This window comes from Parus major, chromosome 3, assembly GCF_001522545.3.
Source record: "Parus major isolate Abel chromosome 3, Parus_major1.1, whole genome shotgun sequence".
Taxonomy (NCBI): domain Eukaryota; kingdom Metazoa; phylum Chordata; class Aves; order Passeriformes; family Paridae; genus Parus; species Parus major.
In genome coordinates this window covers 22,689,599-22,716,531 of record NC_031770.1, presented here as the reverse complement: position 1 = coordinate 22,716,531, position 26,933 = coordinate 22,689,599, and the positions used below count along the sequence as shown (strand labels likewise).

The 26,933-nt window shown below is 35.4% G+C and overlaps 1 protein-coding gene across 7 annotated transcripts in view; it reads right to left on the bottom strand.

Annotated features, from left to right (window-relative positions):
• Window positions 1–26,933, bottom strand: part of UBR2 (ubiquitin protein ligase E3 component n-recognin 2) — a 56,297-nt gene that overhangs the window by 8,442 nt on the left and 20,922 nt on the right. For 4 of the 7 annotated variants that reach the window (XM_015622041.3, XM_015622043.3, XM_033513312.1 and 1 more), the window contains 29 exons: window positions 26,538–26,636; window positions 24,099–24,262; window positions 23,910–24,009; window positions 23,267–23,395; window positions 22,323–22,506; window positions 21,224–21,285; window positions 20,340–20,450; window positions 18,009–18,074; window positions 16,436–16,558; window positions 16,039–16,102; window positions 15,621–15,745; window positions 14,292–14,344; window positions 13,928–14,030; window positions 13,335–13,383; window positions 12,753–12,907; window positions 10,762–10,864; window positions 9,955–10,064; window positions 9,648–9,728; window positions 8,691–8,872; window positions 7,836–8,035; window positions 6,874–6,967; window positions 5,204–5,365; window positions 4,772–4,869; window positions 4,463–4,535; window positions 3,522–3,670; window positions 3,380–3,435; window positions 2,856–2,952; window positions 741–808; window positions 53–188 (listed from right to left, as the gene is read on the bottom strand). In XM_015622041.3, the coding sequence (XP_015477527.1) occupies window positions 53–188; window positions 741–808; window positions 2,856–2,952; window positions 3,380–3,435; window positions 3,522–3,670; window positions 4,463–4,535; window positions 4,772–4,869; window positions 5,204–5,365; window positions 6,874–6,967; window positions 7,836–8,035; window positions 8,691–8,872; window positions 9,648–9,728; window positions 9,955–10,064; window positions 10,762–10,864; window positions 12,753–12,907; window positions 13,335–13,383; window positions 13,928–14,030; window positions 14,292–14,344; window positions 15,621–15,745; window positions 16,039–16,102; window positions 16,436–16,558; window positions 18,009–18,074; window positions 20,340–20,450; window positions 21,224–21,285; window positions 22,323–22,506; window positions 23,267–23,395; window positions 23,910–24,009; window positions 24,099–24,262; window positions 26,538–26,636 (3,196 nt within the window). Of the gene's footprint in view, window positions 1–52; window positions 189–740; window positions 809–2,855; window positions 2,953–3,379; window positions 3,436–3,521; window positions 3,671–4,462; window positions 4,536–4,771; window positions 4,870–5,203; window positions 5,366–6,873; window positions 6,968–7,835; window positions 8,036–8,690; window positions 8,873–9,647; window positions 9,729–9,954; window positions 10,065–10,761; window positions 10,865–12,752; window positions 12,908–13,334; window positions 13,384–13,927; window positions 14,031–14,291; window positions 14,345–15,620; window positions 15,746–16,038; window positions 16,103–16,435; window positions 16,559–18,008; window positions 18,075–20,339; window positions 20,451–21,223; window positions 21,286–22,322; window positions 22,507–23,266; window positions 23,396–23,909; window positions 24,010–24,098; window positions 24,263–26,537; window positions 26,637–26,710; window positions 26,810–26,933 lie in introns of those variants that run through there. The other 3 variants (XM_015622042.3, XR_004496765.1, XR_004496766.1) reach the window with 3 other exon arrangements.

Below are 26,933 nucleotides of genomic sequence, written 5' to 3'. Positions count from 1 at the left end.
AGTAAAGACTGGAGGAATCTTTTCAATAAAAGTTGAGACAAAGTGACATTACCTGTTGATGAGGTAAGTAAAATTTGTATTATGTGTGCCATAGTGACAAGATGAAACAGGTGAAGATCTCCAGTGCCAAGACTAACCCCTGAAAAATCCTGACAATGTATGGCAGGGAAAGAGAGCACCAAGCTTACCTGTGAAAGAAAACAAGAAAATTGGTACATTCCTTCTACTTTTGAATCTTCCCCTTCTCTCTGCTCATGCTCCAACTATACCCTTTGAAGACAGCATACTACACATGGCTAATTTTGAACCTAATCATACAGACATTATGTAAGAGAACAACAATTATCTATCAGGAGAGTTTTGAGTCTGTCTGGTTTTTTGGGTTTGTTGTTTTCTTTCAGGGGTAGATTTTCCTGTATTTTGGATTTTTTTAACAGAGTATGCATTCTGTCTCATCTTACCCCTTTTTAATTTATAAGAAAGAATACTTTTATTAAATACTTTTTCATTTTACTTTTTATTAAATTACTTTTTATTTATTAAATGCTTTTATTTAATACTTTGATTAATAATACTTTTATTAAATTTATAAAGTCTTCAAAATGTATTAAGTAGTGAAAAAATACTAAAAGCCTGAACATTTTGAAAGGCTCTTAACCCAGAGTAAAGAGAAAGTTTTCTATAGTTTTTACATAATGCCTACTAGATCCAAACATTAATATATATTAAGAAATACTTACCAATAAATGAAACATGTCAATATCAAGTATGCAAGGAAGATTCCCATTTTTTTCATTAGGCACCAGTGCTAAGTATTTTGGAGAAAAAAAAAATAAAATTAATTGAACATTTATACATGAAAATATTTTAGCGTACTTTCATTAAAAAATGAGAGCCATCTTCCTCATATACATGCCTAAAGAACTTAAAATACAAACATGCCTGTTCTGGCCAGAATCAATTCAAGAACTGTCCAACATTACTGGAAAAGAGACTTCCCTACCTCATTGTATTAAAACATAACAAACCCAGGTAGCCACTTCTACTCCCATGGTGACTTTCTTTCATTGCCTGGGTTTACAGGGGGAGACAGAATGAGACAGTATCTCAAACTATGACAAAAGCTTAAACAATAGTGACTAAATAGAAACAGAGATCCTTGTCTCTTGGACAGCTGCTCAAATAAAACGTCTGCAATTTGCTTAATTTCAAGACTGCCTGAACATGCCTTACATAAATAATTTGCCTTACTGCCTCAAAAATGCATAGCTACAGTCTCTTGAGTTCATCACTTTATCACTTTATCTCTAATTAAGGTAGAGCTAGGTGTTTGTCTCTCCCTCTCTGTAGTATTTACAGAAACCACAAGTATTAACCAAAGCACTTCAGATGACAACAGAAATTCACACACTTAATAAATTCCAAGCACCTTCATCTAAAAGCAAACACAAATTCAGTGTTTTGAAAAATAGTACAAGGTATTTTAAGTAACAATCAAGGAAGAGCTGCTTACTTCTTTACTCCAAGCAGTAAAATCTGATTTGTAATAAAGCTCTGGGTATATTTTACAATGTAGCTATAAGTATTAAGCTGCCAAGTTTCAAAACTCTACTACATTAAAAAATAGTCTCATCATGACAACTTAAAAATATTTCAGTTGAAGACTGCTGCCTTGCTGGCCAAAAAAATTGAGAGCTGAAGCCGTGTGACATTTGGAAGCTATTTCTATTAGCAAACATTTCATCGCGACTCAGGTTTCAAATGCTTTTCCTTTTGTCAGCATACAGCCACAGAATTCAACCCAAAAGTGTGAAAAATGTCTGTATCAAGAACATGACCAGAGCAAGGGACTTCCAAAACCAAACTTACTTTCAATAAGTCATCTTTATGTATTGTTTACAGAATACAGACAGATCAAAGGCTCATAATTTTAATTATTCCTAGCCTGAAAAAATAAAATAGCAGAAACTTTTCCTTCATAGAAGTAAAAGCAGTATAGTTGCTTCTGCCACTGGGAAGGAAGGAGAGCTTTGAAGAAATATTGACTCAAGTTTTCAAGAAAACCCAAAACACTCAGAACACCATATATTGCAAAGTTCCACTCAAACAGCCAGCAGCATTTTCTCTTCTGCTTCACATAAAAAACAGCTCAACCATTACTGCTACAAACTGATGTCAATTAAGTTTTTCCCCATAAAGCTGCCAACTGTTTGTTGAAGTAGCTGATATCCATCTACTAGTAATATCAGTATATCAATGCATTTTAAAAGTTGCTCTGCTCTGCTGACTGGAGATATTAAAATTATCCCGTTTTATAATACCCTTTCAGAACAGTCCTTTCATGGGCAATTACTTCATTAGGCTGAACTTCAGACTTTTCATCTGTATCTACTAATGCTTCAAGCTTGGAACATTTTGGCTGTTCTCATTAAAATACTCAATTAACATATGACATTACCTAGTAAGTCCTGCCTTATCAGAGATCCTACTTTTCAAAGAGAAAAATTTGCAGACTTCCGCAAATATCCTTTCCACACTACATTAATCTTAATTTCTTCATCTTTAAAGCTCCAGTGGATTATTTCTGTGAAGGACCACATTTCCCTCTCTGCTCTAGGTATCTTTCTCTAATGGAGAACTCCTTCACAGCAAAATATCTCTGTTTCTCTTGGAGCTGCAGTCCAAAAGAAATGTCTTTTTTCTTGACATAGCACATAGAGGTGGAAATAGCAGCTCTTGGTTTACTACTTAAAACCACTACATTAAATATTCTTTTCAAATCAATGACTAACAGTCATTCTGAAAACATTCATGTTTCTTCACAAAAAAAAACCAGCATAAGCTGGCAAACTTACATGCTAATAGAGTACAAAAGTGACCCTGTACTGCTGAAAGAGATGAAACTGTCCAGTGAGCTGCTGCAAATCTCGTTAGTGACGTAAGGCAGTCATCCTGCAAAAACAAAGAGACACTGCCACAGTCAGTGAAGTTCCTCAGCATGGAAAGGTCTTTTGACTTAACAGCATTTTTTTTTTCAGGCCTTTCAACTGCAGTTTCTGGGGGCAGTTTGACTGTGTAAGTATATGACAATTACTTACGTTTATGCATATATGCAAGTTCCTTTTGACATTCTTATTTTGACTGTTACCATGAGAAACTGCAGCCTTAATAAATTATGTGTTATAGGAAAAAAAGTAACAGTTTTGCTAGATGTGATTTTTAAATAGTTTAATACCCAGATATAGATCAACTAAACAATAGGGTCCAAGAAATAAAACTATCAAACAAGCATAACTTAAAATGTAGATATTCCTCACTAAGAAGCACAAGTCCCTCTTTTTTCCACCAGTTCAGAAAGGAATTGCTAGTTGGTCCTTACCTGTCGACAAGGTAAATGACCAAATAATGGCTTATCTTCATCAGCTAAAAGTCGTTCTGGAAAAGAAAACAAAATTCATTGTTGTGAGTTTAACCAAATCCTGAAAATCTCCTAAAGAGAAGCCAAATGAACAGATCAGTACCTATAGTCTGTATCGTGTAAGCACAGCTGCCCCAGCACATTATAGGTACACGTGGGTCTTCTTCATTTGGATGAACCTTCAAGCCTACTTTGTAAGTTGCCGTACCAAAAGTTGTCAGCATCTCTTTTATGCTCTCAGAATAAGGATTCCTGAAACAAAGAAAATATTAGTAATTAATTCTGTCCTCCATTGGCAGCATAGTACCTCTAATGATAAGCACTAACCCCACAGATGAACAAGTGGAATTTTAAGTGACAACTCCAATATCCTTCTTTGAATCTGGTATTCTGTAACCTCATTTTTTTTGTGACAGATCCCCAATTATTTTTTGACTATCTGTTTGGAACCAACCTCATTTTTAGTGTTAAGAGTATCTAGTCTTCAAAAAAAAGTCAAGGCTACATTACAAGAAATGTGTGTGAACTGAAAGGTAAATCTGTCATCAGCTGGGATAAGAGTCTTGCATTTTGTGAGCAGCTGGCAGACCGAAGTTTGTACCACATAACAAGTTTTGTTACTTTCTCCTGAAGTGAAGAGAGTGTAGAACCAAATACAAATACACCTTTACAGCTGAAATTCCATATTAACATTCTCTCCATTTCATAGTCCTCTCTCATGTTTTACATGTTGTGCTGGCTATAATGGTGAATCCTTCATCCAGCTATAAGTAGTATAAAACTTAATCTTCATGCCATACTTTATGTAATTGCAGCATGCTTCTGCACAACTTAGCAAATTCATTTCTGAAAGTCTACTGAATGACTCAGGACTTCTGGGCTGGACTTCAATGTCATCATCATCATAATAACATTATTTTTTCTACTTAAAGCAAAATTCATATATTTGCCCTAATTATTGAGACCTTCTAGCACAGAAGTTCTGTTTTCATGTTATGATTTAATGATGAATTTTTAGTGATTTGTTAATATGCAAATACATACTTCAGTTTGAAATCTGGTCTAAATCCTTCAGGTAATTGCAGCTGATCCATTTTTTCTGAATGACCAGAATGGCCTGCACAAACAAAAAGTAATAAATCACTGATTATTCACCTATACATAATTTCTACATTATAGAAAGATGCAGAAGCAGAATCTGAAATTCCATCACCAGAAACTGAAATCTCAAGCTGGTCTTGCCACTTATGCCATCATCTCTCAACTCCATTGCAGCAGAACCAAAGTGTTTGGCTTCTTCCACAATTATTATAACATTTTCACATACAAATATACAAATTTCTTCACACTTACTTGCACAGTCTTCATTTTGAAGTAAATGCAGGGCTTTTACTTGCTGGGATACTGTTTTGATCCACTGAGTTAGGTTTGGTTGCCCGGAAAAGTCTAACCTGTCAAAAAAATCCCCAAAACAATCAGTTAAAAACAATCTGTAGACAAAATTAGTATTTCATAGGCATTCCAACATCATTAATCTGTTTCTCAATGGGCTCTTTCTCTTCTTCCTACACATTTTTTACATTCAGTTTTTTTTTCTGCAGGTCGTATGCTTTCCTAATATACAATAATGAAGTAAAATCCATAAAACAAAATAAACAGACAGGCAATCCACATGAGTGTATCAAAACAGAAGACAACAAACATTCAGGAAGGTCTTCTGATTTATAGCTGATTTGGCATCTTGTTTTTTTACATTTATTGAGGATATTTATAAACCAAACTGACCTGTTAAACAAAACTCTTGGTGGAGGAAGCAGAGGAATAACAGTGTTGCTCAAGCATTCACAAAGTGGGCAAAGGAATTCACCATTTTCTACATCATAACTTGTGTGTACTCGTAATCTTTGTTGTCTTCGTTGCTCTTTTGCTTGGACTGCATCAAAATACCTTTAGAATAGAGCAAGACATTAGTGGCAAATTATTATTACTTGAACATAGAAATTAAAAAATTCTCAGGAAGACACAGTTTTGTTTTCCCCCAAATATAGATAAGAGTATTATCCAAAGAAAATATCTCTACCCTCTGACTGATAAAGCATTAGTGCTTTAGGCTGTAAAAATCTACCCTAAAGTGCTGAAGTTCACTGGGATGTTAAAATCATGGTTAAGTCTGAACATTACATTTACGAAAAAAGGGGAAGAGGCAGAGAGCAAGTTGAAGCATTAAAAAGCCAAAACCAAACCAACAAACAAAAAACCCCAAACAAAACAAAACACCACAAGCAAACAAAGCCCCCGCAACAACAACAAAAACCCTAAACAAAAAATGACCAAACACTAACAAACAAACAAACAAAACCAACAACAACAAAAAACCCAATTCAGTTTTACATAAACTTTTTAAGAAGATGCCATGAGCATTATCCTTGGGTGTCTACTATTACAGGCCACAACCAAACAGCAGCAGCCAAGAAAACTGTTGGCTGAACTCTCTATGAAAAAGGAATTGAATTCACTGCTTTGCTAAATGTAACTGCTATTCCAGAAGCCTCTGATGTGGTTTAAAGCGTGCCCAGTGGTGACCCTAAAATGATCTGAATACAGGCACCTAAGGGCATCTCCAGGAGATTATGGCAACCACAAAGGACTGTACACGAGCTACAGAAGAAGATTAAAAGCCTATCTTCAGTGAGCAGTGACATCAAAGACCGCAAATTAAACCTGTGCGTGGTAATAGCCAGAGAATCTCTGGGAGCTCCTACCACTCCTCATACACAAGGCAGAATTTGAAATTAGGCACTTCAGAAGCCATACCAAGGAGCAAAGCAAGGGTCTAATTGAAGTCAGAGGCATGAATGGTTTGAATTTGTCACGTGGCATTGGCACCACATAGGACTAAGCATGTTTATAGGCCTCTGAAAATTAATGAATATCTGCAAAAGGCTTTATTAAAATGCTAAGAAACAAACGATAAAATTGAGTTTATGTTGAAGGTCATCACATACAGATGTGTATACTTCAAATTAAACCTGCTGGAGGAATTAAGAGTGGAAGGGATGCACTGTCACTTAAAACCTCAGTAGAGAGCAGAAGCAGCAAAAGCATGTCTAGAAGTGAGCTGCAAAAAAACCAAAATAAAATCTGAGCTCCAGATACATGTGCACCACAGGGAATCATGCATCGGGATAAACAAGGAAAGGGAATGAAAGCTGCTGTGTATGGCTTTGGACTCTTCTTTACCAAGATGACAGTCAATGAAAATTATTTTGAATATGCTTACAGCATTTGATTTCTACTCCTTTTTTTCCAACAGAAAAAAACTGCTTTAATCACTTCCTGAAATTCCTCTTCAAGTTTACTACATGGTAGCAACATTGCCATTAAAATTAGTGCCATTAGGCAAACTGCTAACATAAAATATTATTTGAACTAAAAACTTAAATATAACCTTTTACCTTTGCCAACAATGCGCATGCATAATATGTCCACAGCTACCCGTGTGTGTTCCACATGACAGATCTGGGTGCATGAATAAGGGGTCATACTTTTCTGTATTTGAAAGAAAAAAGAAACCCAACTTTGAAATAAACATTTATCGAAGTACTTGATGGCAGATTAATGTTGCCACATTTGCATTATTATTTAATTTATCACAGAAGTGTAGTTCATTTGGTGAAGCATAAAACACATTACAAATCCATACCAACTTAAACTGTTTAAATTATTTATAAGTATCATTTTACTTTTCTTTGAGTGCATGTACTGTACTTAAAGGCTTCAAAACAAGCTTTTAGAGATGTTGGGCCCTGCTACAAGTCCTCAAGATCAACCTGCAGTTTTGGTGGTTCAGCAGCATCAAACAATGAGTTTCAGGGTTCAAGGACATTAATTTTCAGAGTGAGAGTGCAAAACAATTCAGTGCAAATATTTCTATGTGTTTACACATACAGAATCCAGAGAAACCTTTGTAACAATGCCCTTTGCTCACTGATCTGTTTCACAAGGTACCAAAAGCCAAGATTACTTATTATCACTTAGAGGCATTTCAGATAATGTAACTGAGAGGAAGAAAATGTACATCTTGTGCTTTTAAAGCACTACATTAACATCTCCTCTCTCTGATGTCACAGGCATGATTTAAGAACAAACACTTCTGATTTTAAGGGTTTTTACAACAGATTAAAATAATTTGTAACAAATGAATAGCAAAAGCTCAATGTTCTCAGTAGTTTACATTATTCAGCACACACATTTCTACCTCACCAAAAACATGGAAGTTTTGCCACTGATTACAATGAAGCTATTCACAAGCAGTTAACATAAGAACGCTATGTCACTGTCTCAGATGAAAAAATGCTGTTGTCACAGCAACCCAAACATTATTTAATACTTAAGACAACTATGAACAGTTACTTACCAGGATCTGGAGTAATTTTGTTTCTATTTTTAGACAACACAGTTGACCGCTGGATAAATGCTGCCAAGACCATAGCCCTGCTGTCCACTTTAACTTCTTGCTCCTCCTGGCACAATATACACATAACAACCTGTCTGGGTTCAGCCACTCTAGTTTGCTCTGGACCCAAGGCTGTGAGTTTTGCGTCCGAAATTACAGGGCTAGAATATTCAAAGAATATTAGTGAGAAAATTATTTGAAAAACATTGTATTATCACGACTTAAGTGTGCTTAGTGAGTTTCTTAAATTTATGATAAATGCTCTCTGGGCATTTACATAACAATTCCTATATGCCCAGAAGTAGCATGTATTTTCCAGGAAAAATTCATAATCCTCCCAATAGTATAACCCACTCCAGTTTAACACAGAAACTGAATCTGCAGCCCTCCATCATCAGCATCCCTTAAGTGTCTGATATGAATTTTGAAAACACTTTCCATTTCCCCACAAAATCATTAGTGTTCTCTAATTCGTATTTCCAACTACCAAGCAGATTTTCAGATTTTCTTCCAGATCTTCAACACACATATAATCAGCCATTTCCAATTTACTACGTTTAATGGCATAGTCTCTTCAGCGTTATTAATAATTTACTAGGTGATTTTGTACAAAAAAGTTTTTGCCTGTTGATATTTATCCCACAATTCTGACAGAGAGGGAGAGGGAAGCATTCAATTTACTGCTGCTTTTTTGTCTCTGAACCTAATTAACAGTTTTCCATCAAGACCAAAAAAAAAAGAGCTTTTGAAAGCAGTAACAATAGGACAATCTGATGTAAACATTAATGGGAAAAAATCTAAACAAGATGCTTTTACCTATTTTCATGGACTCCGGAGGTTGAAGTATCCAGTTCCTCCAGAGTTTGCTGAAAGAGTTCTTTGTTTTCATTAATGAAGTGCCTTTGCATCTCAGACATCTGGGCCATGATCTTTTCCCTGCGCAGTCTGGCAATCTCAGCTTTTCGCTTCCTTTCAGCTTTGTCCTTATCTCGTGAACTCTGAAATAATATTGTTCACTCAGTCATTTTTAAAGTCTTGCTACAACAGATTATTTATTTTAGCTACTGCATGCGTACCTTGTACTAACCTCCAAACAATGAGAATCTCATAGAAGACAAAAGAATAGTCTACCAAAGAGTTATTTTGTGCCCTCTTTTCTTTAGCTTGTGTTCAATGCCAGGCAGAACTGCAGACCTAGAAGGGGAACCTCTCCCCCTCAACCTTTAACTGTATTTTGTATTTCTCTTCCCTCTAAGTGTTCATAGGATAGAAGAGTAAGAGAGTGACATGTCTCATCTCTGGTTCTGTTCTCCCTCCACAGCAGCTACATTCCTACATACACTACAGTGCTCTAAGGTCTGTGTGCAGTACCTAGAATTTCATGTCAAGTTACACACATCAACAGAACTTATCTGGAATGACCTGCATGGTAAAAATATATACATAACCATTTATTTTAGCAACTTTCCATGAAGTCTGAAATTACAGGAACAGCAGAAACATTTAATGCTGTGACTGTACTACAGACAATTCTAGGGAGTAAAATTGCAAAAGATTTGGAGACTACAATAATGAAACAAAGAAAAACAGCTTAGGGACTTTGCCAATAGGTTCTTCAAACAAATGAGTTTGGTCTATAAACTGTGAAACAGATTTTCAGATTTTCAGAAGTCACTGATGTTTCCCATGTTTGATTTAGAGCTACAATTAGAAATACAGTCCTTAGTCACCACCCAGACCTGCTCCAGATCAGCTGTTACACATCGTTTTTACCTCCTCCATAATATTTCCTTCTGTCTCGGCCACGGGACTTGAAGAAGAGCTTTCTCTTAGCTTTTTAATAGTATTAAAAGTCTGTAAGGAAAAAAAAAAAAAAAAAGCCTTGAATTTGTTTGGGACATGAAAATATAACTGTATATACTATAATCCTGACTATACAATGTGTAGTACTGGAATCCAGAAGAGTAAAACTAGGTACAACAAATCGACATGGGAAATAAGGAAATCATCCCAATTTAATTAGGAAAGTTTCATAAATCTTATTTCCATGATTTTCAGTGGCAATATAAAGTACATTTACCTTCAATATCCATCTGATCATGTCCTTGTGCACTTCCAAATGAGGTGCATTTTGCAGTGTTTCTAGCATAGCTAGTATGCTGGGGGAGTTACTGGGTGCTTCTCCTGGTTCTGAGAGAAAATTTACAATTATTATACTGTTGACTATACTGTTACTGGAAAATTAATCACTCACTAACATTAAAAACAAGAAACCCCGATGCCTGTTCAGCAACGGAAGAATTCCTTCAACAAATAGGCACAATATGTAATTATTAACTCTACCTCACTCCAAAACTTGAACTCCAAACTAGAAGTTTCATGAATAACTTCTAAATCCTGAGATGTTTTGCTCACTGACCATATTTTTTTACAAAAGAAATGCACTGTATGTGCTCCCTGGCTGTTTTCATCTTGGGAGCCTCCAATATTTTATTTCCCACTACTTTAAATGGAACTTACATGTGTTAACAAAACTAGAGGCATTAGTCAAACCATACAAAGGACAATCAAGAGCAAAAGGCTATTTAGGAATGCAACTATGATTATTGCAATTGCACCTGATCACACGCAGCAATCTTTATTGAGGTGTTACTTATAGAAGGAATTATTCAGCTTCTGGCTTTCTCCTCTAGAAAATGCCTTTAGTATTTGTACCATCATAGAATCTACACATGTAAAAAGCATTTATCTATAGTCGACTTAATAACATTTTGATGGATAAACAAACAGACTCTTCTGGTAAATACAGTTACAGAAGAATAAAATATGAGATCCTGGCATTTTCAGTTATTTCAAATTTTCTATATAATTGAATAAAAAGGCATACTTGATATTTTCTGAGTGAAGGTAAATGTTACAACATTCTCCTCACTGAGATTCTCCAAATGTTGTTTTTCTTCTTGTAGTGCCATTCCAATCAAATGCAAAACCTAGATAAAAGATACAAATTTTAGCTTGTTATACAGTTTGAGTAATTTATTAAGAAATAGGAAAGTCATATAATACAATTACATATTACAAATATATTTGAAGTTATTTCTATATACATAATTCCAAAGCTACATTGCACAGGAGCAAGTCTTTATTTGAAACTTTAGAATCCACATTAAATACTTTCCTCTTTCTGTTTGCTGTCCTGATTAGTGAGTGAGAAGTCAGTACTTCTTATCTTTCTCCCTCCCCCTGCATGTTACTATTGCAAATCTCTGGACAGAAGAAGCACGAAGCAGACTTTATATATACTTTTTTTATACACAAAGTTTAGCAACAAAAAAATTCAAATTTTTAAGTTAAATTTATTCTCTCTAGACACACATTTTAAAATAATGTTAATTTTTAGGTCAGTGAAGAGCTGTAATCTCCTTGAACTTAAAAAATTTAATTACCCTATTTAGCATTATGATAGTCTGAATGGCATTTTGAAGCTGAGATAATTCATTCTTGGTGGCGAACTCTGTCATCAGCCATTTTGCACCCCTATAAAAACTGGAAGGATGCTCCAGACACAAAGGTTTACTGGTGCCTGGAATCAACATTGACACCCATGTAAGGAATGGATAATCACCTGAAAATTTGTAACAGAACTGGAATGCAACAGACCAAATATCTATAGAAAAAGTGGCAAAACCTGATGAGAGTCTTGAAGTTTTTAAAATTTGTTTTAATAAACAGCTAATTTCTCCTCAGTCTATCACATCTATTTAACAAGATCTCACTATATATGGGCCGGCCACCTCTTGCAGATGCCTCATATCCACCTTTTCAAGTGTTTCCAAGACAAAAGTGGTTGACTTGCGTAGTACAACTGCATGGCACCATCACAGAGAAATGCCACAAGTTTCTGAGCAAGTGATAGGTCCCTAATGAATTTCACAGTTTGAGACTGGCTGAAGACATTTTAGTTCAGTCTAAAAAAACGCCAACCAACTTATTTTATTCAAAGTTACTCTAAAACCTAGCATTCTTACATTACCTAACTATAACTACATTGTTGTGATTTATAATACCAATATATCGTTCCATTTTTAACTTTTTTTTTTTGTGTTATAAAGAACTGCTTATATTAAATTCAGCTGTAAAATGTAATATACACTCAATAAGACTGGACGTCAAAAAATTAATAATCAGTTTCAAAACTGGGTTTTTTTTGCAAAATATTATTTAAAAATCCATCAATATTTTTAAAAGGTTTGGAGTTGGACCCTAAACAAACAACCCTGGCCAATATAAACAGCCCCTGGATGGTAGTTCACTACTCTTCTCTGCACACTCCAGAAAATGATAATCATGACACCAAAATGTACAATAACCCTCCAGGTTTCTAAAGATCATTATAAATTGCAAGGAACAAACAGCTCAGTTAAGTTTTCCAAAGTGGACACATTTTCAAGTTGGAATATTCTTTTGTGCATTTTCATGGTTTTTTTTCCTAAAATGATTTAGCCTAAACTGAAAATAAGCAAAGGAACATCAAGAAAAAAAAATCAATATCTGCTTGATATGCAACAACTCAGATTAATGACCTCTCCACCACAATAAACATTACTGCCATTGATTCAAGCAGAATTCTTCCCTCTCATGTGTATCCCATTAGAAATTTACCTGGTTCTTCCATTTACTTTTAAAAATAAAATTGCATCAGAGGCAGAAGGGTTTCCATACTTTTGCATATCAGGAAGCACCACTTCTTTCTCATTCAAAGTATTCTGGATATTTCAGACACCAAGTAAACAATTCAAATTTATAAAATCATGTTAAAATGCCATAATGAGCATTCCTCCATTAGCATAAGGATTAGTTTAAATAAAAAACCCATACCCTTTGCAGCATGGACTCTGACCAGGCATAGCCATTGTGTTCCACTGCCCACTGCAGTATAGTTCCCATAATGCACAGCATGACATCAGACTGCAGGATATTCACCAGGCTGGCAAAAAGTGGGCAGAAAGGAGGAAGAGCTGGCGGTGGAAGTGCTGAAAGAGAAATTTGGTGTGCTTGATATTTCTCCAAAATTTGCAACACTCATTTAAAATGTCTCATTTAATGTCTCAACCCAAGGCAAGGGGTTGGAACCAGACAACCTTTACGCTTTCTTCTAACCCAAACCCTTCTATGATCCTAAGGCAGAGCACAGCTGCTCAATAAAGTGTTACCAATACAGGCTGCACCATTCAACATGACTTGTGTGTACCAGAAAAGCCAAAAGAATAAGCTCTTCAGAAGGCTGGTTCCATGACAAATCAGATCCCTGACTATAGCCAGGGAGACATAAGGGAAATTGCTTAATTTCTAACCAACTTCTACTCTAGTACTGGAACAGGCTGGTAGTCTAAATGTCAGGGCAATACACAGCTGGATATCTGATTCCCTCTTCTCCCATCTCCTCTCAAAAATAAATACCTGTATCTTCTCTGTTCTGTCTTCTCAGCTTTCTCTGTGCTTCCTCTGCCTGAAATAGAAGAACAATGCCAGCATTACTCAAATCTGTACCAATAAAAAACTAATAAAAAAGCATTCATGCTTTACTACATTGTTACTGTTTTTTTCCAGCCTTAAATAAACATGAAAGCTTTCATTTCTCTTCAGTTTGTCTTATGTTCTACTTGTAAAGTAGGGCATGCAACTTCAAAATTAATCTTTTCTCTTGAGCCAGCCTGGATTCTTTTCCTAGCATACAACTGTAAGGCAAGTTTAAGCTAAAATGGCCATTTCCATAAAGGTAAGGGAAAATACAGATTGCTTTAAATATTTCCATAAAATAAGACCCAAGGGAACTGACAGACAAGCTCCTGAATACCACTGATTTCAACAGCTCTATATAGGGCACAGGATCCAGTGGCACAGAAATCACTGAAAAAACTTGGGCAAATTTTGTTAACATTCTCAAATATCCAGCTGGTAATTCTTCTGTACAGAAGCAAGCTTTGGAAAAAGGCAAACAAACAAAAAAAAAAGGCACAAAATAAACCCCAGGAAGTTAAATTCCTAGTTACCTTTGATTGCTCTGCCCTTGAAAAGTGATAGAAATACAGGTTGAAGTTCTTGGCACATTCTGGTTTTAATTCATACAGCCCTCTGCCTGTTAATCCAGGTTTTCTATGGAAAAAACAAACAAAAAAAGCAAACAAAACTCTTTATGTCAACTGGTTCTTAATATCTGAGAATAAATAGTTATCTAGGACAGATAACAAACACCGCCTAACAGGCATTCTAGAAATTTAGTAGCAGTATTAAGAATTTTGCACTTGATTAAAGCCATGTGAAATCACCATGACTCAGCCCTCTTTCTTTCATTCTCTCATTTTCACTAATTTAGTGAATTCTAAAGTTGAATCATTAGAATAAAGGGAAACATACTTGAAACATGCCACTTCTTCAATCACACTTTCCATCCCTGTCTCTCTGTTCTCCTACATGGAATGAAAAGGCAAGACAGTGTGTTACTGGAGTTTTTGGAGTAAACACATTCAAATATCATACAATACTAGAATAAGCATGCAAAATGAATGCAGTACAAAGTAATTTTACTGACATTCAAGAGAACACTAAACCATATAACATGAAAATACATTCAGGAATACCATCTCTGCAAAAGGTACTTTGAAAAAGTCATGCCATTCTAAGTGCTCCATTTGTACTGCTTTTCCTTGTCATAATGAACTTGGATGTAACAGGAGCACAAGAAAACTCTAAGTGAGCTTACTCATCACATTTTTACAATACACAGCCAGTATTTCTGGTTTATAGGCCTTTAAATCGAAATAAATACTGGAAAAGTATTTTAAAAGACCAGTTAATGAAAAATGCTGAAACAAGCACAAAAGGCAGCATATCTGATCAAATATGTAACACTACTTCATACACAAATTATCTTTTAATATCCCCACCCCCTTCCTCCAATACATATTCATAGCCGTTACCAGGCCAGGGAAAAGGTATTTAGAACTGACGATACAATTTAGAACTCCAGCTTAAATAAAATTTGCTCTTTCATGCAACCCTACATTGTTCTTAAATAATTTTAAAATCAGACTTTTCAAATAGTTTCAGTTTAAAATTTTTAGAAAAAAGAAAAATATTTCATAATTAAAATTATTACCAGTACAGTAAAACATTAACTTTGGAATTTTGACTGTCTTCAGAAACAATTTTAAAAATATTTTCAAAAATATTAAAAGGAGAAAGGAAAGCAAGCTTCGCTGTCCTACAGAAGTACTTATAATAGAATTCAGACAAATGAATGCTTTATGTAAATGAAGAATTTATGTTACACAAGTCATAACACAGCGTCTGATTCCATGTCTTTTCACTTATTATTAGGCTTTAAAATATAACAGCTTATATTTCTGGATAGTTCTAACAACCCACTTCCATACATCTAATTCAGGGTGTACAAGCAGCCTTCAGAGACTGCTGGCCAGATGGCCTGATTAGAAACAGTATTAAAAAGAGAAAGTAGCTGAAGACACTCTCAGATTCCTGCCTCTTTCATATCTTGTTCCTTCTTTGCCTCTTTCCTACCCTTACCACGAGAACTATTAACTTGCACTCATGCTAACCTTGCACTTAGCATAATCATGCTGCTCTCATTCCACATTAAGTGACATGAACTTGAAAAAGACAATTTTTCAGCAATCAGCCTTATGAAGTGGAAGTTGGTTCCCCCCTCCACATCCAATTACTTACATCTTCAGGGAGAGCCTTTACCAATTCACTGTGAGCCATTGGCCTGATGCTCAGCTGATGGATAATCTCTCGCTTAATTTCATCTGTTGCATTTACCTGTCCTATTCCAGGGCTGAACCTTTCACCTGTATAAATAAAATACACTTTTACTTTTTTTTTTTAATTATTTTAAACTTTTTTTTTTATCTTTTTATCTAGAGTCTGGAAAATAAGGTGCCTTCTGAAATCTTGTGTTCACCCACCAGTGTTCAAAAATTCACTACATTGACCTAAGCTATTTTCAAGGCTTTTCTCCTATGAAAGAAATCAGAGGTACAGGAAGTTCTTAACAGGACAGAAGCTGAGAGCAATAAAAAATTGCGCAGACCATTAAAGAGCCTGAATTAAAAAACATTAATTAAATATATTCTGAACTTACCAACAATCATTATAATGAGGTACAGCATCTCTTCTATAAGAGTGTTATTTTGTTGAACAACATCCTGAAGTAAAACAATAAAAAAAACTTACATTTTTCAATAATTATTCCATATGCTGAAAATACTTTTTCAGTGATTCAAAACATTGCCTGTTTTCACCCTTAGTACTCCCAAACTAAGCTGGGCTGAAACACAGTCATAAGTGCAAAAACACTTTGTGACATTTGCCAGTTTGACATATAAAAACATTTATGCATACTTCAAACTGGCCAAATGAAATTAGAACTGGATAGGTTTTCCTTTTTTATTAAGAAATAGCTCTGTCTCAGTACAACAGCATCTGATACGCTGAAAAACAAAACTGAAGATTTTCTATTGCAGCAGTGCATAAAATACCTTGTTAGTATTTTCTGTGCTAAATCTTTTGCCATAGTCTGGAGTACTAAATATCTGATAAAGTTCAAAGCGACTCAGCATTATCATCAGGAAGTGATTTGGATCCATCATAGACACACCTGTCTATTAAAGAAAAAAAAGATTATAAAGAGAAAACAGATCGGGTGTTATCATACGATGTTTGCATATTTATATATGATGTTCACTGTATATTCTCTATAAAATTAATTCCTCTCTCAATCCTACACATGAAGACTTAAATATTTAAGTTAACTCTCTTAGGACACTAAAACCAGAAGTGTAAGCCCATTTGACAAGCAGAATCCTATGCTTTATCAAGAATTTCTGATGCCCTTTTAAGGGCATCATGCAAAGTATTCAGGGTAACTCCTTCTATCTTAAGCAGTCTAAACAAACTCCAGGGAAAGACTTTTGTTTGTTTTTATCTCTAAAATTTTGTTCCTGCTGGCTTATCTTCTAGCAGGCATAATGTTACTTAGTACATACCACTGAAGATTTTAACAACAAATTCCAGTCCTCTAAAGAAAGGCTGAAGATTGCAGCGCAAAGCTTCCAAAACCTTCTTGGTAAGAAAAATACTAAAGTTTCAGTACAGAACAAACATTAATGTTCAGATTTGTCCATTTCTGAATATTACTGGCTAAAGTTTTTTCTGTTTATTAAACAAGGTATCTAAGTTTGCCAATTACAAATCTTTATTGTTAATTTACTATTGCTAATGGGCCCATCTCTAAAAGAGAATAAATATCCAAGAAAGCTACAGCATATCTAACCAAATGGATAGCTGAAAATGATCATTAAAAATCAGTGGTATATCAAGCCTCAGGGAACTATGTCTGAGAACAGAAGTAACTTGGGGCATGTTTATCCTATTGGGTACTGCTACCAAGATTTGGGGGACATCATGAGAAAATATTTTGCTGTCCAGGTGAACTATGCACCCAGAGCTGCAAATTTTACATTATATTGCTCTCAATGCAGAAGTATTGCATCTGTGATAGAGCAAAATATACTGCCACATGTGCAAAATCTCTTCTGAAGGGGAAAAACAAAAAAATTAACACATACACTGAATGCATTTCTGACAACGTGCAGACTCATGCAACTGCCAGTAGACACCCATTAGTTAAAATATTACATTCTTGAAAATCTGGCATATATACACTAAACAGAAAATTCTGCACTTTTCAAAGTGTAGTTAAAAACAAGTATTGAATTCTTAAATTTATTTATGTATTAAATTTAAATAAATATATTTAAATAAAATTAACTTTAAATAATAATACATTTTTCCTATAAAAATTATTCCATAATTTTTATTACATTTTTATTACATAATTTTTCATAATTTTGTAATATTACAAAATTATTACAAAATTTTTCTACATAAGAAATTATTACATAATTTCTTATGTAGAAAAAGTAAGAAAACTGAAGTCCTTCCACAAAAAAATGACTTTTTTTTCCTTAAAATGGTTCTAATGAAGATAAAAATAAACACAAAGACATCCTGAAAATACTTGAAAAAATGCAAACTGGTATACATGATTACCTGAAGCATTACTATGTCCTTGTCAAACATCTCCCTCCTGCACTTCACATTATGATAGTAATAAATCTGAAAAAAATACCAAAACACCACACCACAATCATTAACAAAGATAATATTTAACCTAAAACTATTTTAGCTTTGTAAAAAATAAACTGCTATACTGTGTTCATAAACAAAAAATGAATCTGTAATTTGAAAAAATTACAGATCTGGAAAATTTGAAGCAAATTTTAAAAAAATTATACAATTCTATGTGTATGCAAAAAGCTTTTTAATAAAGCACAGGACAATCATAGTTGCTGGCTGGGTTGTAGTTTTGCATAATCCATAATCTGGATTGCATAAATTTACAAACAAAAATATTTTTGACCTCTTTAGCTTATGTTTTAATATATTTGCTTAGCAATTAACTGTTTGAAATTCACAGGAGAGAAAGCCCTTGCAGTTGGAGAAATGTTTTTTTCTTCACTCCATGAATTGCTCTTTAATCATTTGAGATACCATCTTTCAGGAATTGGCAGTGTCAGCAAAATGTTAATATTGTGACAGAGCTATACTTAACCCAAACCATCCCAGGAAGGAACTCAACAAGACTGAGACAGGCAGCAGCAACACTGCATGACACTGAAAGGTCGGAAAATTTTATTCTACCACAATCGAGACAAAATAAATAGGGCTGACAAGTTTCTGCCTGGAAAAAAAACTTCAGTGTGCTAAAGTCTTCTCTAGACACATACCATTTCCACCAGAACTACATGAAGGGCAGCTAGGCATGCCTTCCCTTTCTTCTCTATCCTAATAATCTACACATTTGTAATAATCCACACAGCACAGGATGCCTATTCCTATTATCTGTGAAGATCCAAAAGAAGCTCTCTGAACATGAGCTCTCCTCATAGCCAAAGTAAAGAGAAAGGACTTGCAGACTGTGGGAGTTAACTAAACCAAGTTCTTAACTTCAGGATCCCAGCAAGCAGGGGAAACTAACACAGAGACTTACTTCACTACCAAAAGCAATGCTGAAATTCCAGATTTGATATGTGTCTACTGCACTGTGGGCACCACTATAATTGTACATAACTAGAGCTCTTTTTGCTGTAATGGCAACAAGGACACCAACTTATGAAGATCCTTCAAGATGCATCAGAATATAATATATTTGAACAACTTAATTCAGTCTCCTAGTAAATATACATTGCAATTATCTAATGGAGATGAGGGTTGACAGGACTGAAGGAATTTTCTTGCAAATAAATCAAGTTAACACCTCACAGAATTAAACCCTATTCCTGTTGTAATTTAAGTCTTGCTGAGAAAATCACTTGAGAAAATCACCCTGGTGGGTGGTATTGACACCACAGTACCCATTTTATAGGTGTTATGCTTGAAACACCTAATTTATACAAACACTGAGAATGTAAGTTTAGAAATGGAAGTCTCCAGAAGTAGTAGAGCTAAAAGCCAAGAAACACTTAGTCCTACATTGCTTCTAATGCTTTGTGGGGTCTTGAGATTTCAAGTACTTTATAAATATAAATAGTCATGATATCATAATGCTGCACATTTTTATATCTGAGACACTTTTATGTGGAGGTGATAAATGCATTACCATGGATGCACAGATCTAATTCTGCACTTCCAACTGCTGCTGGACAGTACACATTAAAAAAAGCCATTTTAACTTCATAAACTGAGCACTAAGTTCAGTGGCTACTGCAGCAGTCCTGAAACGAAAAAGCAACTTCTGACTAAATAAAAAAAAAAAAGTCAAAGATCAGTTTAAAAGCAAAAATACTCAGATGATGTCAGTGCTGATAAAAATGCCTACCTCACATTGCCTTCCATAAGACTGACATATGTACATTTTCAAATCAATACAGGAAAAGACGATTTTGAGGTCGTAAAGACCAAGAGCTCCCTCCATACTCAGCACTGGTGAGATCTCACCTCGAGTGCTGTGTCCAGATGGGGGCCCTTCATTTCCAGAAATACATTGAGGTTCTTCCAGGAAACCAGCAACAGAACAAGAGAACACAGCCTCAGGTTGTGCCAGGGGAGGTTTAGGTTGGATATTGGGAAGAATTTCTTCATGGAAAGGGGTGTTAAAAATTGAAACGGACTGCCCAGGGAGGTAGTGGAGTCACCAGCCCTGGAGGTCTACAAGATGTGACTGGACACGGCCCTTAGTGCTGTGGTCTAGTTCACAAGGCGGTGTTTGGCCAAGGGTTGGACCCAATGATATCAGAGGTCTTGTTCAACCTTATTGATTCTGTGAAATTAGCCTGAAAGAGCTATCAGGAAAGAGTGATTCTACAGCTACTGTGGACTTACCTGATTGACCAGAGAGAAGCCATTCCTTCTCCACATCCCTGCATGCACTTGGGCACATAGGACTAGGCATCGTAGAGGATGTTCTATTAACATAGGTGGGCTAAGTTCACTCTGCATTAAGAAAATGCAATATTTTGATGTACATAGAGAAAACAAAGGAAAATGGGACTGAAATGAAGGAAGATTATATTTGTGATCACTAAAATATTTGGGCACTACAAAAAACAAGCAAATCCAACAAAAGAAAAGTTAGATGAGCCTATTCACAATCTTTCAAATTGTTGTTAATCACCCTTATATTCTGTCTTTGCTCCACAAAATTACTGCGTGAGGGCTTTAGTTTATTCCTAAAGACAGCAGCCTTCATATTTTAAAACATCAACACCAGCAATTTAATAACACTGTAATTTCATTTCTTGCATTCAAAGGCTAAGTACTACTTCTTTCCAAAGACACTGAGATTTCTTCTCCCAGTTAGATTTTATCCTCTTTTATTTTACACTTTTTGACTACCCCTTAAAGAGACAGCATATCAATAAAGCAGTCAGAAAGCAAGAAACAGCTGGGGAAGAAAATTAGAACCCAGCACAAGGAGAAGGAATCAGATCCTGACTGGGGTTCCTAAAAGCAGTTTCTTCTACAAAAAGGAGGTCATGCAACCTGAGTCTTAGTCACTTTAGCAAGCAATAATGATCACCTACGCTCATGAATATCTGGATATTAATCTTTTAAGAGGCAATTTTATGTATTAAATGTATTCTCTCTTAGTAGAATTCACGGTAAAAAGGTCCTTTGTTTTGTTTAATACCATCCTACACTTACAAGACCAATTTCACATTCAGCATTAATTATATTTAATGAATATACTACATTTAATGACATACCAAGGGCAGCAGCTCTGGAAACTTGTATGCCACTTCAGTTTTACTCAGCAAAACATGCAAGCCTAGGTAAAGACAGAAAAAAACATACAGAAAATTACATACAATAGTTTATGTAATTCAATGAGGACAAAAAAGGTAATCTAATTTACTCTCGGACCATTGTCTGGACACAGATACAGCTCTGCAAATTTATCACCTCGGAGCTACACAGCTATTACCTGAAGAAACATGCTACAAAGAATACATTTTAAGAGAATTGAAGTTTTCCCATTGTAACTGTATAAACCTTGCAGTACAAGTGAGATTTCTGCCTTTTTTTTGACTCTGTCATGTCCCTGCAGTGAGAGCCAAGAGTCTTTGGTCTGTCTGGACAATCATTACAGCAGATACCTCACCCCTTTTATCAGTCCTTGAGGGGTTTATAAAATACCTCAGGAACCAGAACAAGGCCCCTACAAAACACATTATGGCTTTCTGGTTTGCTCTCTTTTGAAGTTACAAGGAATTTGCTCAAAGATTCAAATATTCATATATTTGACACAGAGCTGTATGGCACTTTACCTAAGAATTATATTTTTTCACTTCATTATTTGTGAATTTATTTCTACCACGTTCCTTCTGATTCTGTAAACTAAAATTCACAAAGCTTTTTTCAACACAACTGCTGAACAAGATAGGCACAATATGAAGAGAAAGGCATAGCTCGGTTTTCTGGTGACACATCTGTTTGATAAATCTGTTCTCTAACAGAATGTTGATTAGTCTATTCAATCTGGCAGCTAAACATATTCCAAAACAGTCAACCACAGTCCATATTTTGTCGTAGTTCTTTTGCATCACTCAAGTGGCAAAAACAGCAGTAGCTGCCTATAATACAAATCCAGAGGCATGAGACAATCTCCCCCAGCCTGAATGACAACAAGTTCTCTGGTGCTTGAGAACATCTGGCCCAGAAGCTACCAAACAGCTAGAAAATGGCAAAAATTCATCTTATTCAGACATTAAACAATGCTTGTGTGTGTCTTTAGGTACACAAAAACACAAATCACATCTACAGAACAATTTTTCATTTTCTGAAATATTTTCCAACTGTTCATACCTGCAAGTAAACGAGACACTGGGAGGTGAATGCTGACTTTTTCCTGAGAAACGCAGTATCTGATGGTCTCAACTGAATGTCCACACATACTGAGGACAATAGGCTGTTCTCCATCAGTAAATCCACTATGACACTGCATCAACACAGTCAGGCATTTCTTGTAGGCTTCAATCAGTACTTTTTCCTAAAAGAAAGATTGCAGTTTACAAAGATTATGAAAAAACTACAGCTCTGAAAAATAATACAGACAACGTAAAAAAGACCACAAAGGGCTTGCAATTTTTACCTTTAACAACAGTCCTGCAAAATTAAGATAAGAAATCCAACAAAAGAGCCAAATTAAGGAGGGCACAAACTGCAAAATTCGTACTGGCATGTCTGATTAGAAAAATACCCGCTAGGATGTTGTTTGGGTTTGGGGTTTTTTTGTAACTGGCATGATGGTAACTTGCTGAGCAATGATCATGCTAGGCTAGTAAAACCTGCACATTAACTACCAGTAACAAATGAAAGCCAGCCTGAATGTTCAGGTATTCCAGGATCACTTATTCCACAGTCATATTTTACCACGCTCAAGTTCTGAAATCCTGAAACTTGAAACACTTATGGAGTAGAAACATGATTTATTATCAATAAGTATTTGGTAGATCCAGGGCTTACTCCTCCATTCCCTCCTCTTTGAAAATTATAACCTGATAGTGTTGTGATAATCTCAGTCTTCAGATATGTGACAAAACTCTGCAGTATTTGTAAAAGGCTTATCTACAGTTTTATGAATTGGTCAGTACAAACCACACTTGTGCTTAAACACAGAAAAGATTTGCATTTACTCATAGAAGATGTCCTTGGCTTATGGTAAAGTTGCATTTAGGTCAATTTTTACATGTACTAATATTTGGGTTTTATCTCTCTTCACACAGAAAAACAATTGAGAAGGAACGTACATCTAATGCACACCAGTCCTGCATCATTGAAATAACAAGTGTTAATTTCATCTGCAGTGTAAATGCTGCTTCCCACTCTGGTTCCATTTCAATGTGCTGTCCTACTTGACGAGTTATTGGATCCATACCCTACAACAAAAAGAATTATACATTTCAACAATGTATCACTGAAATACACTGACAGCATTAGCAGAGATGTGAGACGGTGGTTAGCTGTCCTTATAAACATATTGTTGCTGCAGGTAAAAAGAACTCTGGGGGAATGAAAGGGAATGAAACCACAAGTGAAGAGGTCTATTTGTGTGTCAGGAACAATTTATTCCTCAACACAAGGAGAAACTGCTGACACTTAAGATTAACAAGATTTTGCTCACTGTATTGTCTTGTCTGCCTCTACAAGTCCAAAATATGCCCCAAATTAAACTACTCATTTTGAACTGCTCTTCCTTTTTATTGTCCTCTACAACAAAAGTTTAAAAAGTGAGATAAGATGTTATGTTTTAGGAAAACACAATGGCTCCAAAAGTGATACTGCACTGAAGTTATAAAATGAAGAGTAGATCATATTTTTTCTCTTTTGACATTATTATTGCTAACTTCCTGGTTAAATTTTGCAAAATTTTTAATTCACAGATTTACATACCTGCATACATTTCAGTAATTCTAAGAAGGCATCAAAACCCTCCAGGAACTTGCGTCTCAAGTCATCTGACCACTCTGTTGGCTTACTTATCAACACGTACCTGGGGAGATTAGAAAGATACAATCATTTTTGATTTGGTTTTTTTTTTTTAACTCCTCAACTTCTCAAACCAGCACATAGTATACTTACTTGAGATCCAAAATAAGGCTCTGGACACGTCTGAATTTGAAAGCCTGCAGAGCAGTGTAACGTTCAAACTGAAACCTGCCTTGGATGTCACGGTGCCTTAAGTGGTCCATGAAAGTTTTGATGATAGTGGTCATGAGATTCTCTTCTGTTATTAGCATTCGAGCCTAGGCCAAAGTACATTGAAATTTGCTGTAATTAACAGACACAGCTAACAAGATTTTCACACTGCACCATGAAGTTTATAAAATACATTATTTTTTTAATCCAAAAGAATTACATCAATAATTAGAACAGAACATTGAAAAGTACTCTTTTCACAGAATCACAGAAGACAAAAAAAAGGAATCTAGTAAAAATTATCATAAGCCAGATTTCTTTTTTCAGATCCTTTCTGTACATTAGACTGTCTGTGGTAAGGCTCCTGTTAACCTATATAATTATGGCACAAGACATGTTATTATGTGTCTTATAATTAACTTGTACCTCCCTTTAAGTATGTGTTGCCTCCTCTCAGATAGTTTGAGCCCTTGAGGGGAGTCACAGCTCTTCTGTTTTCTGTTTATAAACTGTAAAGAGCTGTGGTGAGCAGAGCCTCTTCTAAACCAGTAAGGAGCTTCACATGCAACTTCTATGTGGAAATTTCATGAAATAACTTCTTATTTCCCTCAAGGTCAACTGCATATATCCATGTGTTGTATGAAACAAATCAGCAAAGTTTGACAAAGATTGTCTTCATCACCCAGCCTAACCTAACCCAACTTCACAACAGAGGAGAAGGCACTAAGTTACTGCCAGCTCCTACTCATGAACACTTCCACAATTCCCCCACTTTGTTGCTTCTCCAGGTTAAATGGGATGAGCATTGCAGTCCTTGGCTCTGGCTACTAGACTCAACAAGATTGGCCACTCTGATCTACCACAGTGACATTGTGGCTCTTGACTAAAGCTTCCAGGTTCTACAGCTGCTAATGATAATCCAAAATAGTTTCTAAAATACTACTGCAGTGGGGGAAAAGAATCTAATGATTAACATTTTCCCCCCAAGAAATCATCACCAACAGAACTGCCCTTCCATCCTTAAACCAAAGAACCATAATTCCTTGAGAGCTCAAACTCTTAAATCATTAAGATCAGTTTGAAAATGTTACTAGAAGATGGTGTGGTGGTTTAAATCATTTAACTTTCTCATTTAGTTATGAATGAGTGGCTATAAATATATTAAAAATAATACTTAGTTCACATGATAGAAGCTTATCATAATCACTTTCATGTTGTCAATTTATTCCATCATTCTGCACTACAGTCAAAATGCATTCGCTTTGCTTTTTCGTACGCTTTTATAATAGAACACATATAAAAGGGGCACTGCAATTACTCTGCCCTGGGAAATGTTTGAAATTACTTTTTCAAAAAGTATGTATTGATACACATATTGTACCACCCCATTGGCCAAAGGGAAAAATACCATAACCATCTGAATAACATTAGTTGATTAAGTCTCACTGTAAGTCTGAATATTGCCAACATTCTTACTGAAAGCATCAAAATTGGAAGAGGCAATACAATATTGTCCTGAACCATGGGAACAAAATTGTGAGCTCCTGTTGAATTCCCATGAATAACATCCATCTCTAGGAAACTGAACAAGTTTGCTAAGTATTGTGATTATTGAATTTAAGAGCTCAATGAAGCTTATTAAATTTGGGAGGATTCAGAAGCATTCATTTTTTAAACAATTCTGGGTAAGAAAATCAGACTTTTATTCCAGTACAGCTCCAAATTTTAATTTCTCTAGTTCATAATGCAAGCAAAGACAAACTTAAATGGAGACTGGAACACAAAAAAAAGTTTCCCAAACAAACTGGTGAAAGACCAGCAGATTTAGTGAGCTGGGAGATGTCACAGTGCTTGTAGCACCGAAACAAAAGTTAACTGGAAATCTAAAAGAAGACACTGTCTTGAGCCTCAAAGTACCAAAGGAAGTAAGGAGTACCATGAGAAAATTCTTGCTTGCACTTGTGTTGATTGGAAAATGAACATAAAGTGGATCACTTACAAACTGCACCAGAATGGTGCTCTGAAACCATGATATTCAAACCATAATATAGATTTCTACAAACAAGAAATGTGGCTCAGTATGATGAGGAGTTTAAATGTTATGTGTATGTATCTCTATGAAGTATGAAAGTACCTTTCTAAAAAAAAGTAAAAAAAAAGTGTAAAAAGAAAAAACAGGAACACCCAGACCACTGTGGGAAGCCAGACTGAAACTTCCCACTGTTGAATGTTTTAATTTCTAAACCCATAACAATGTATGCAAACAGTCTGACTGTTCTGCATTTCCACAGTAATGTTAAAGAAATCTGCAGCCTTGATTTATGAACTTTGAGAGGCTTTTTAACAAACAAAGATTTCCTTTTTTGGTCTTTTAGTACTTACAAGAGAAGGCACTGTGAATATCTGTATCGAGAGGTCAGCAATTGAGAACTCTCTGTCGTGGTCATCTTTCATAAAATCACTCTGCAATCGCTCATAGTTCTATTAAGAAGGAGGCAAAAAAAGGCAAGGAGTGCCAACTATCAGTTTTTAAAAGAAAGACAGGCACTACTCACCAGAGTAGGTACAGTGAAGAGTTGGACAGACAGAGCAGCCACCGATACTGCCCGTTCGTGATCATCCTCCATATAATCTCTCTGCAACTGCCGGTAATTCTAAACAACAAGGGGAAATTCACCTCTAATCCACACTGACCTGATTTTTTAACTTAAATGTCTGCTCTGGGAAACTTTAATGCCATGAAAAAGGGCAGACTAGCTCTAATGGATTATTATATGG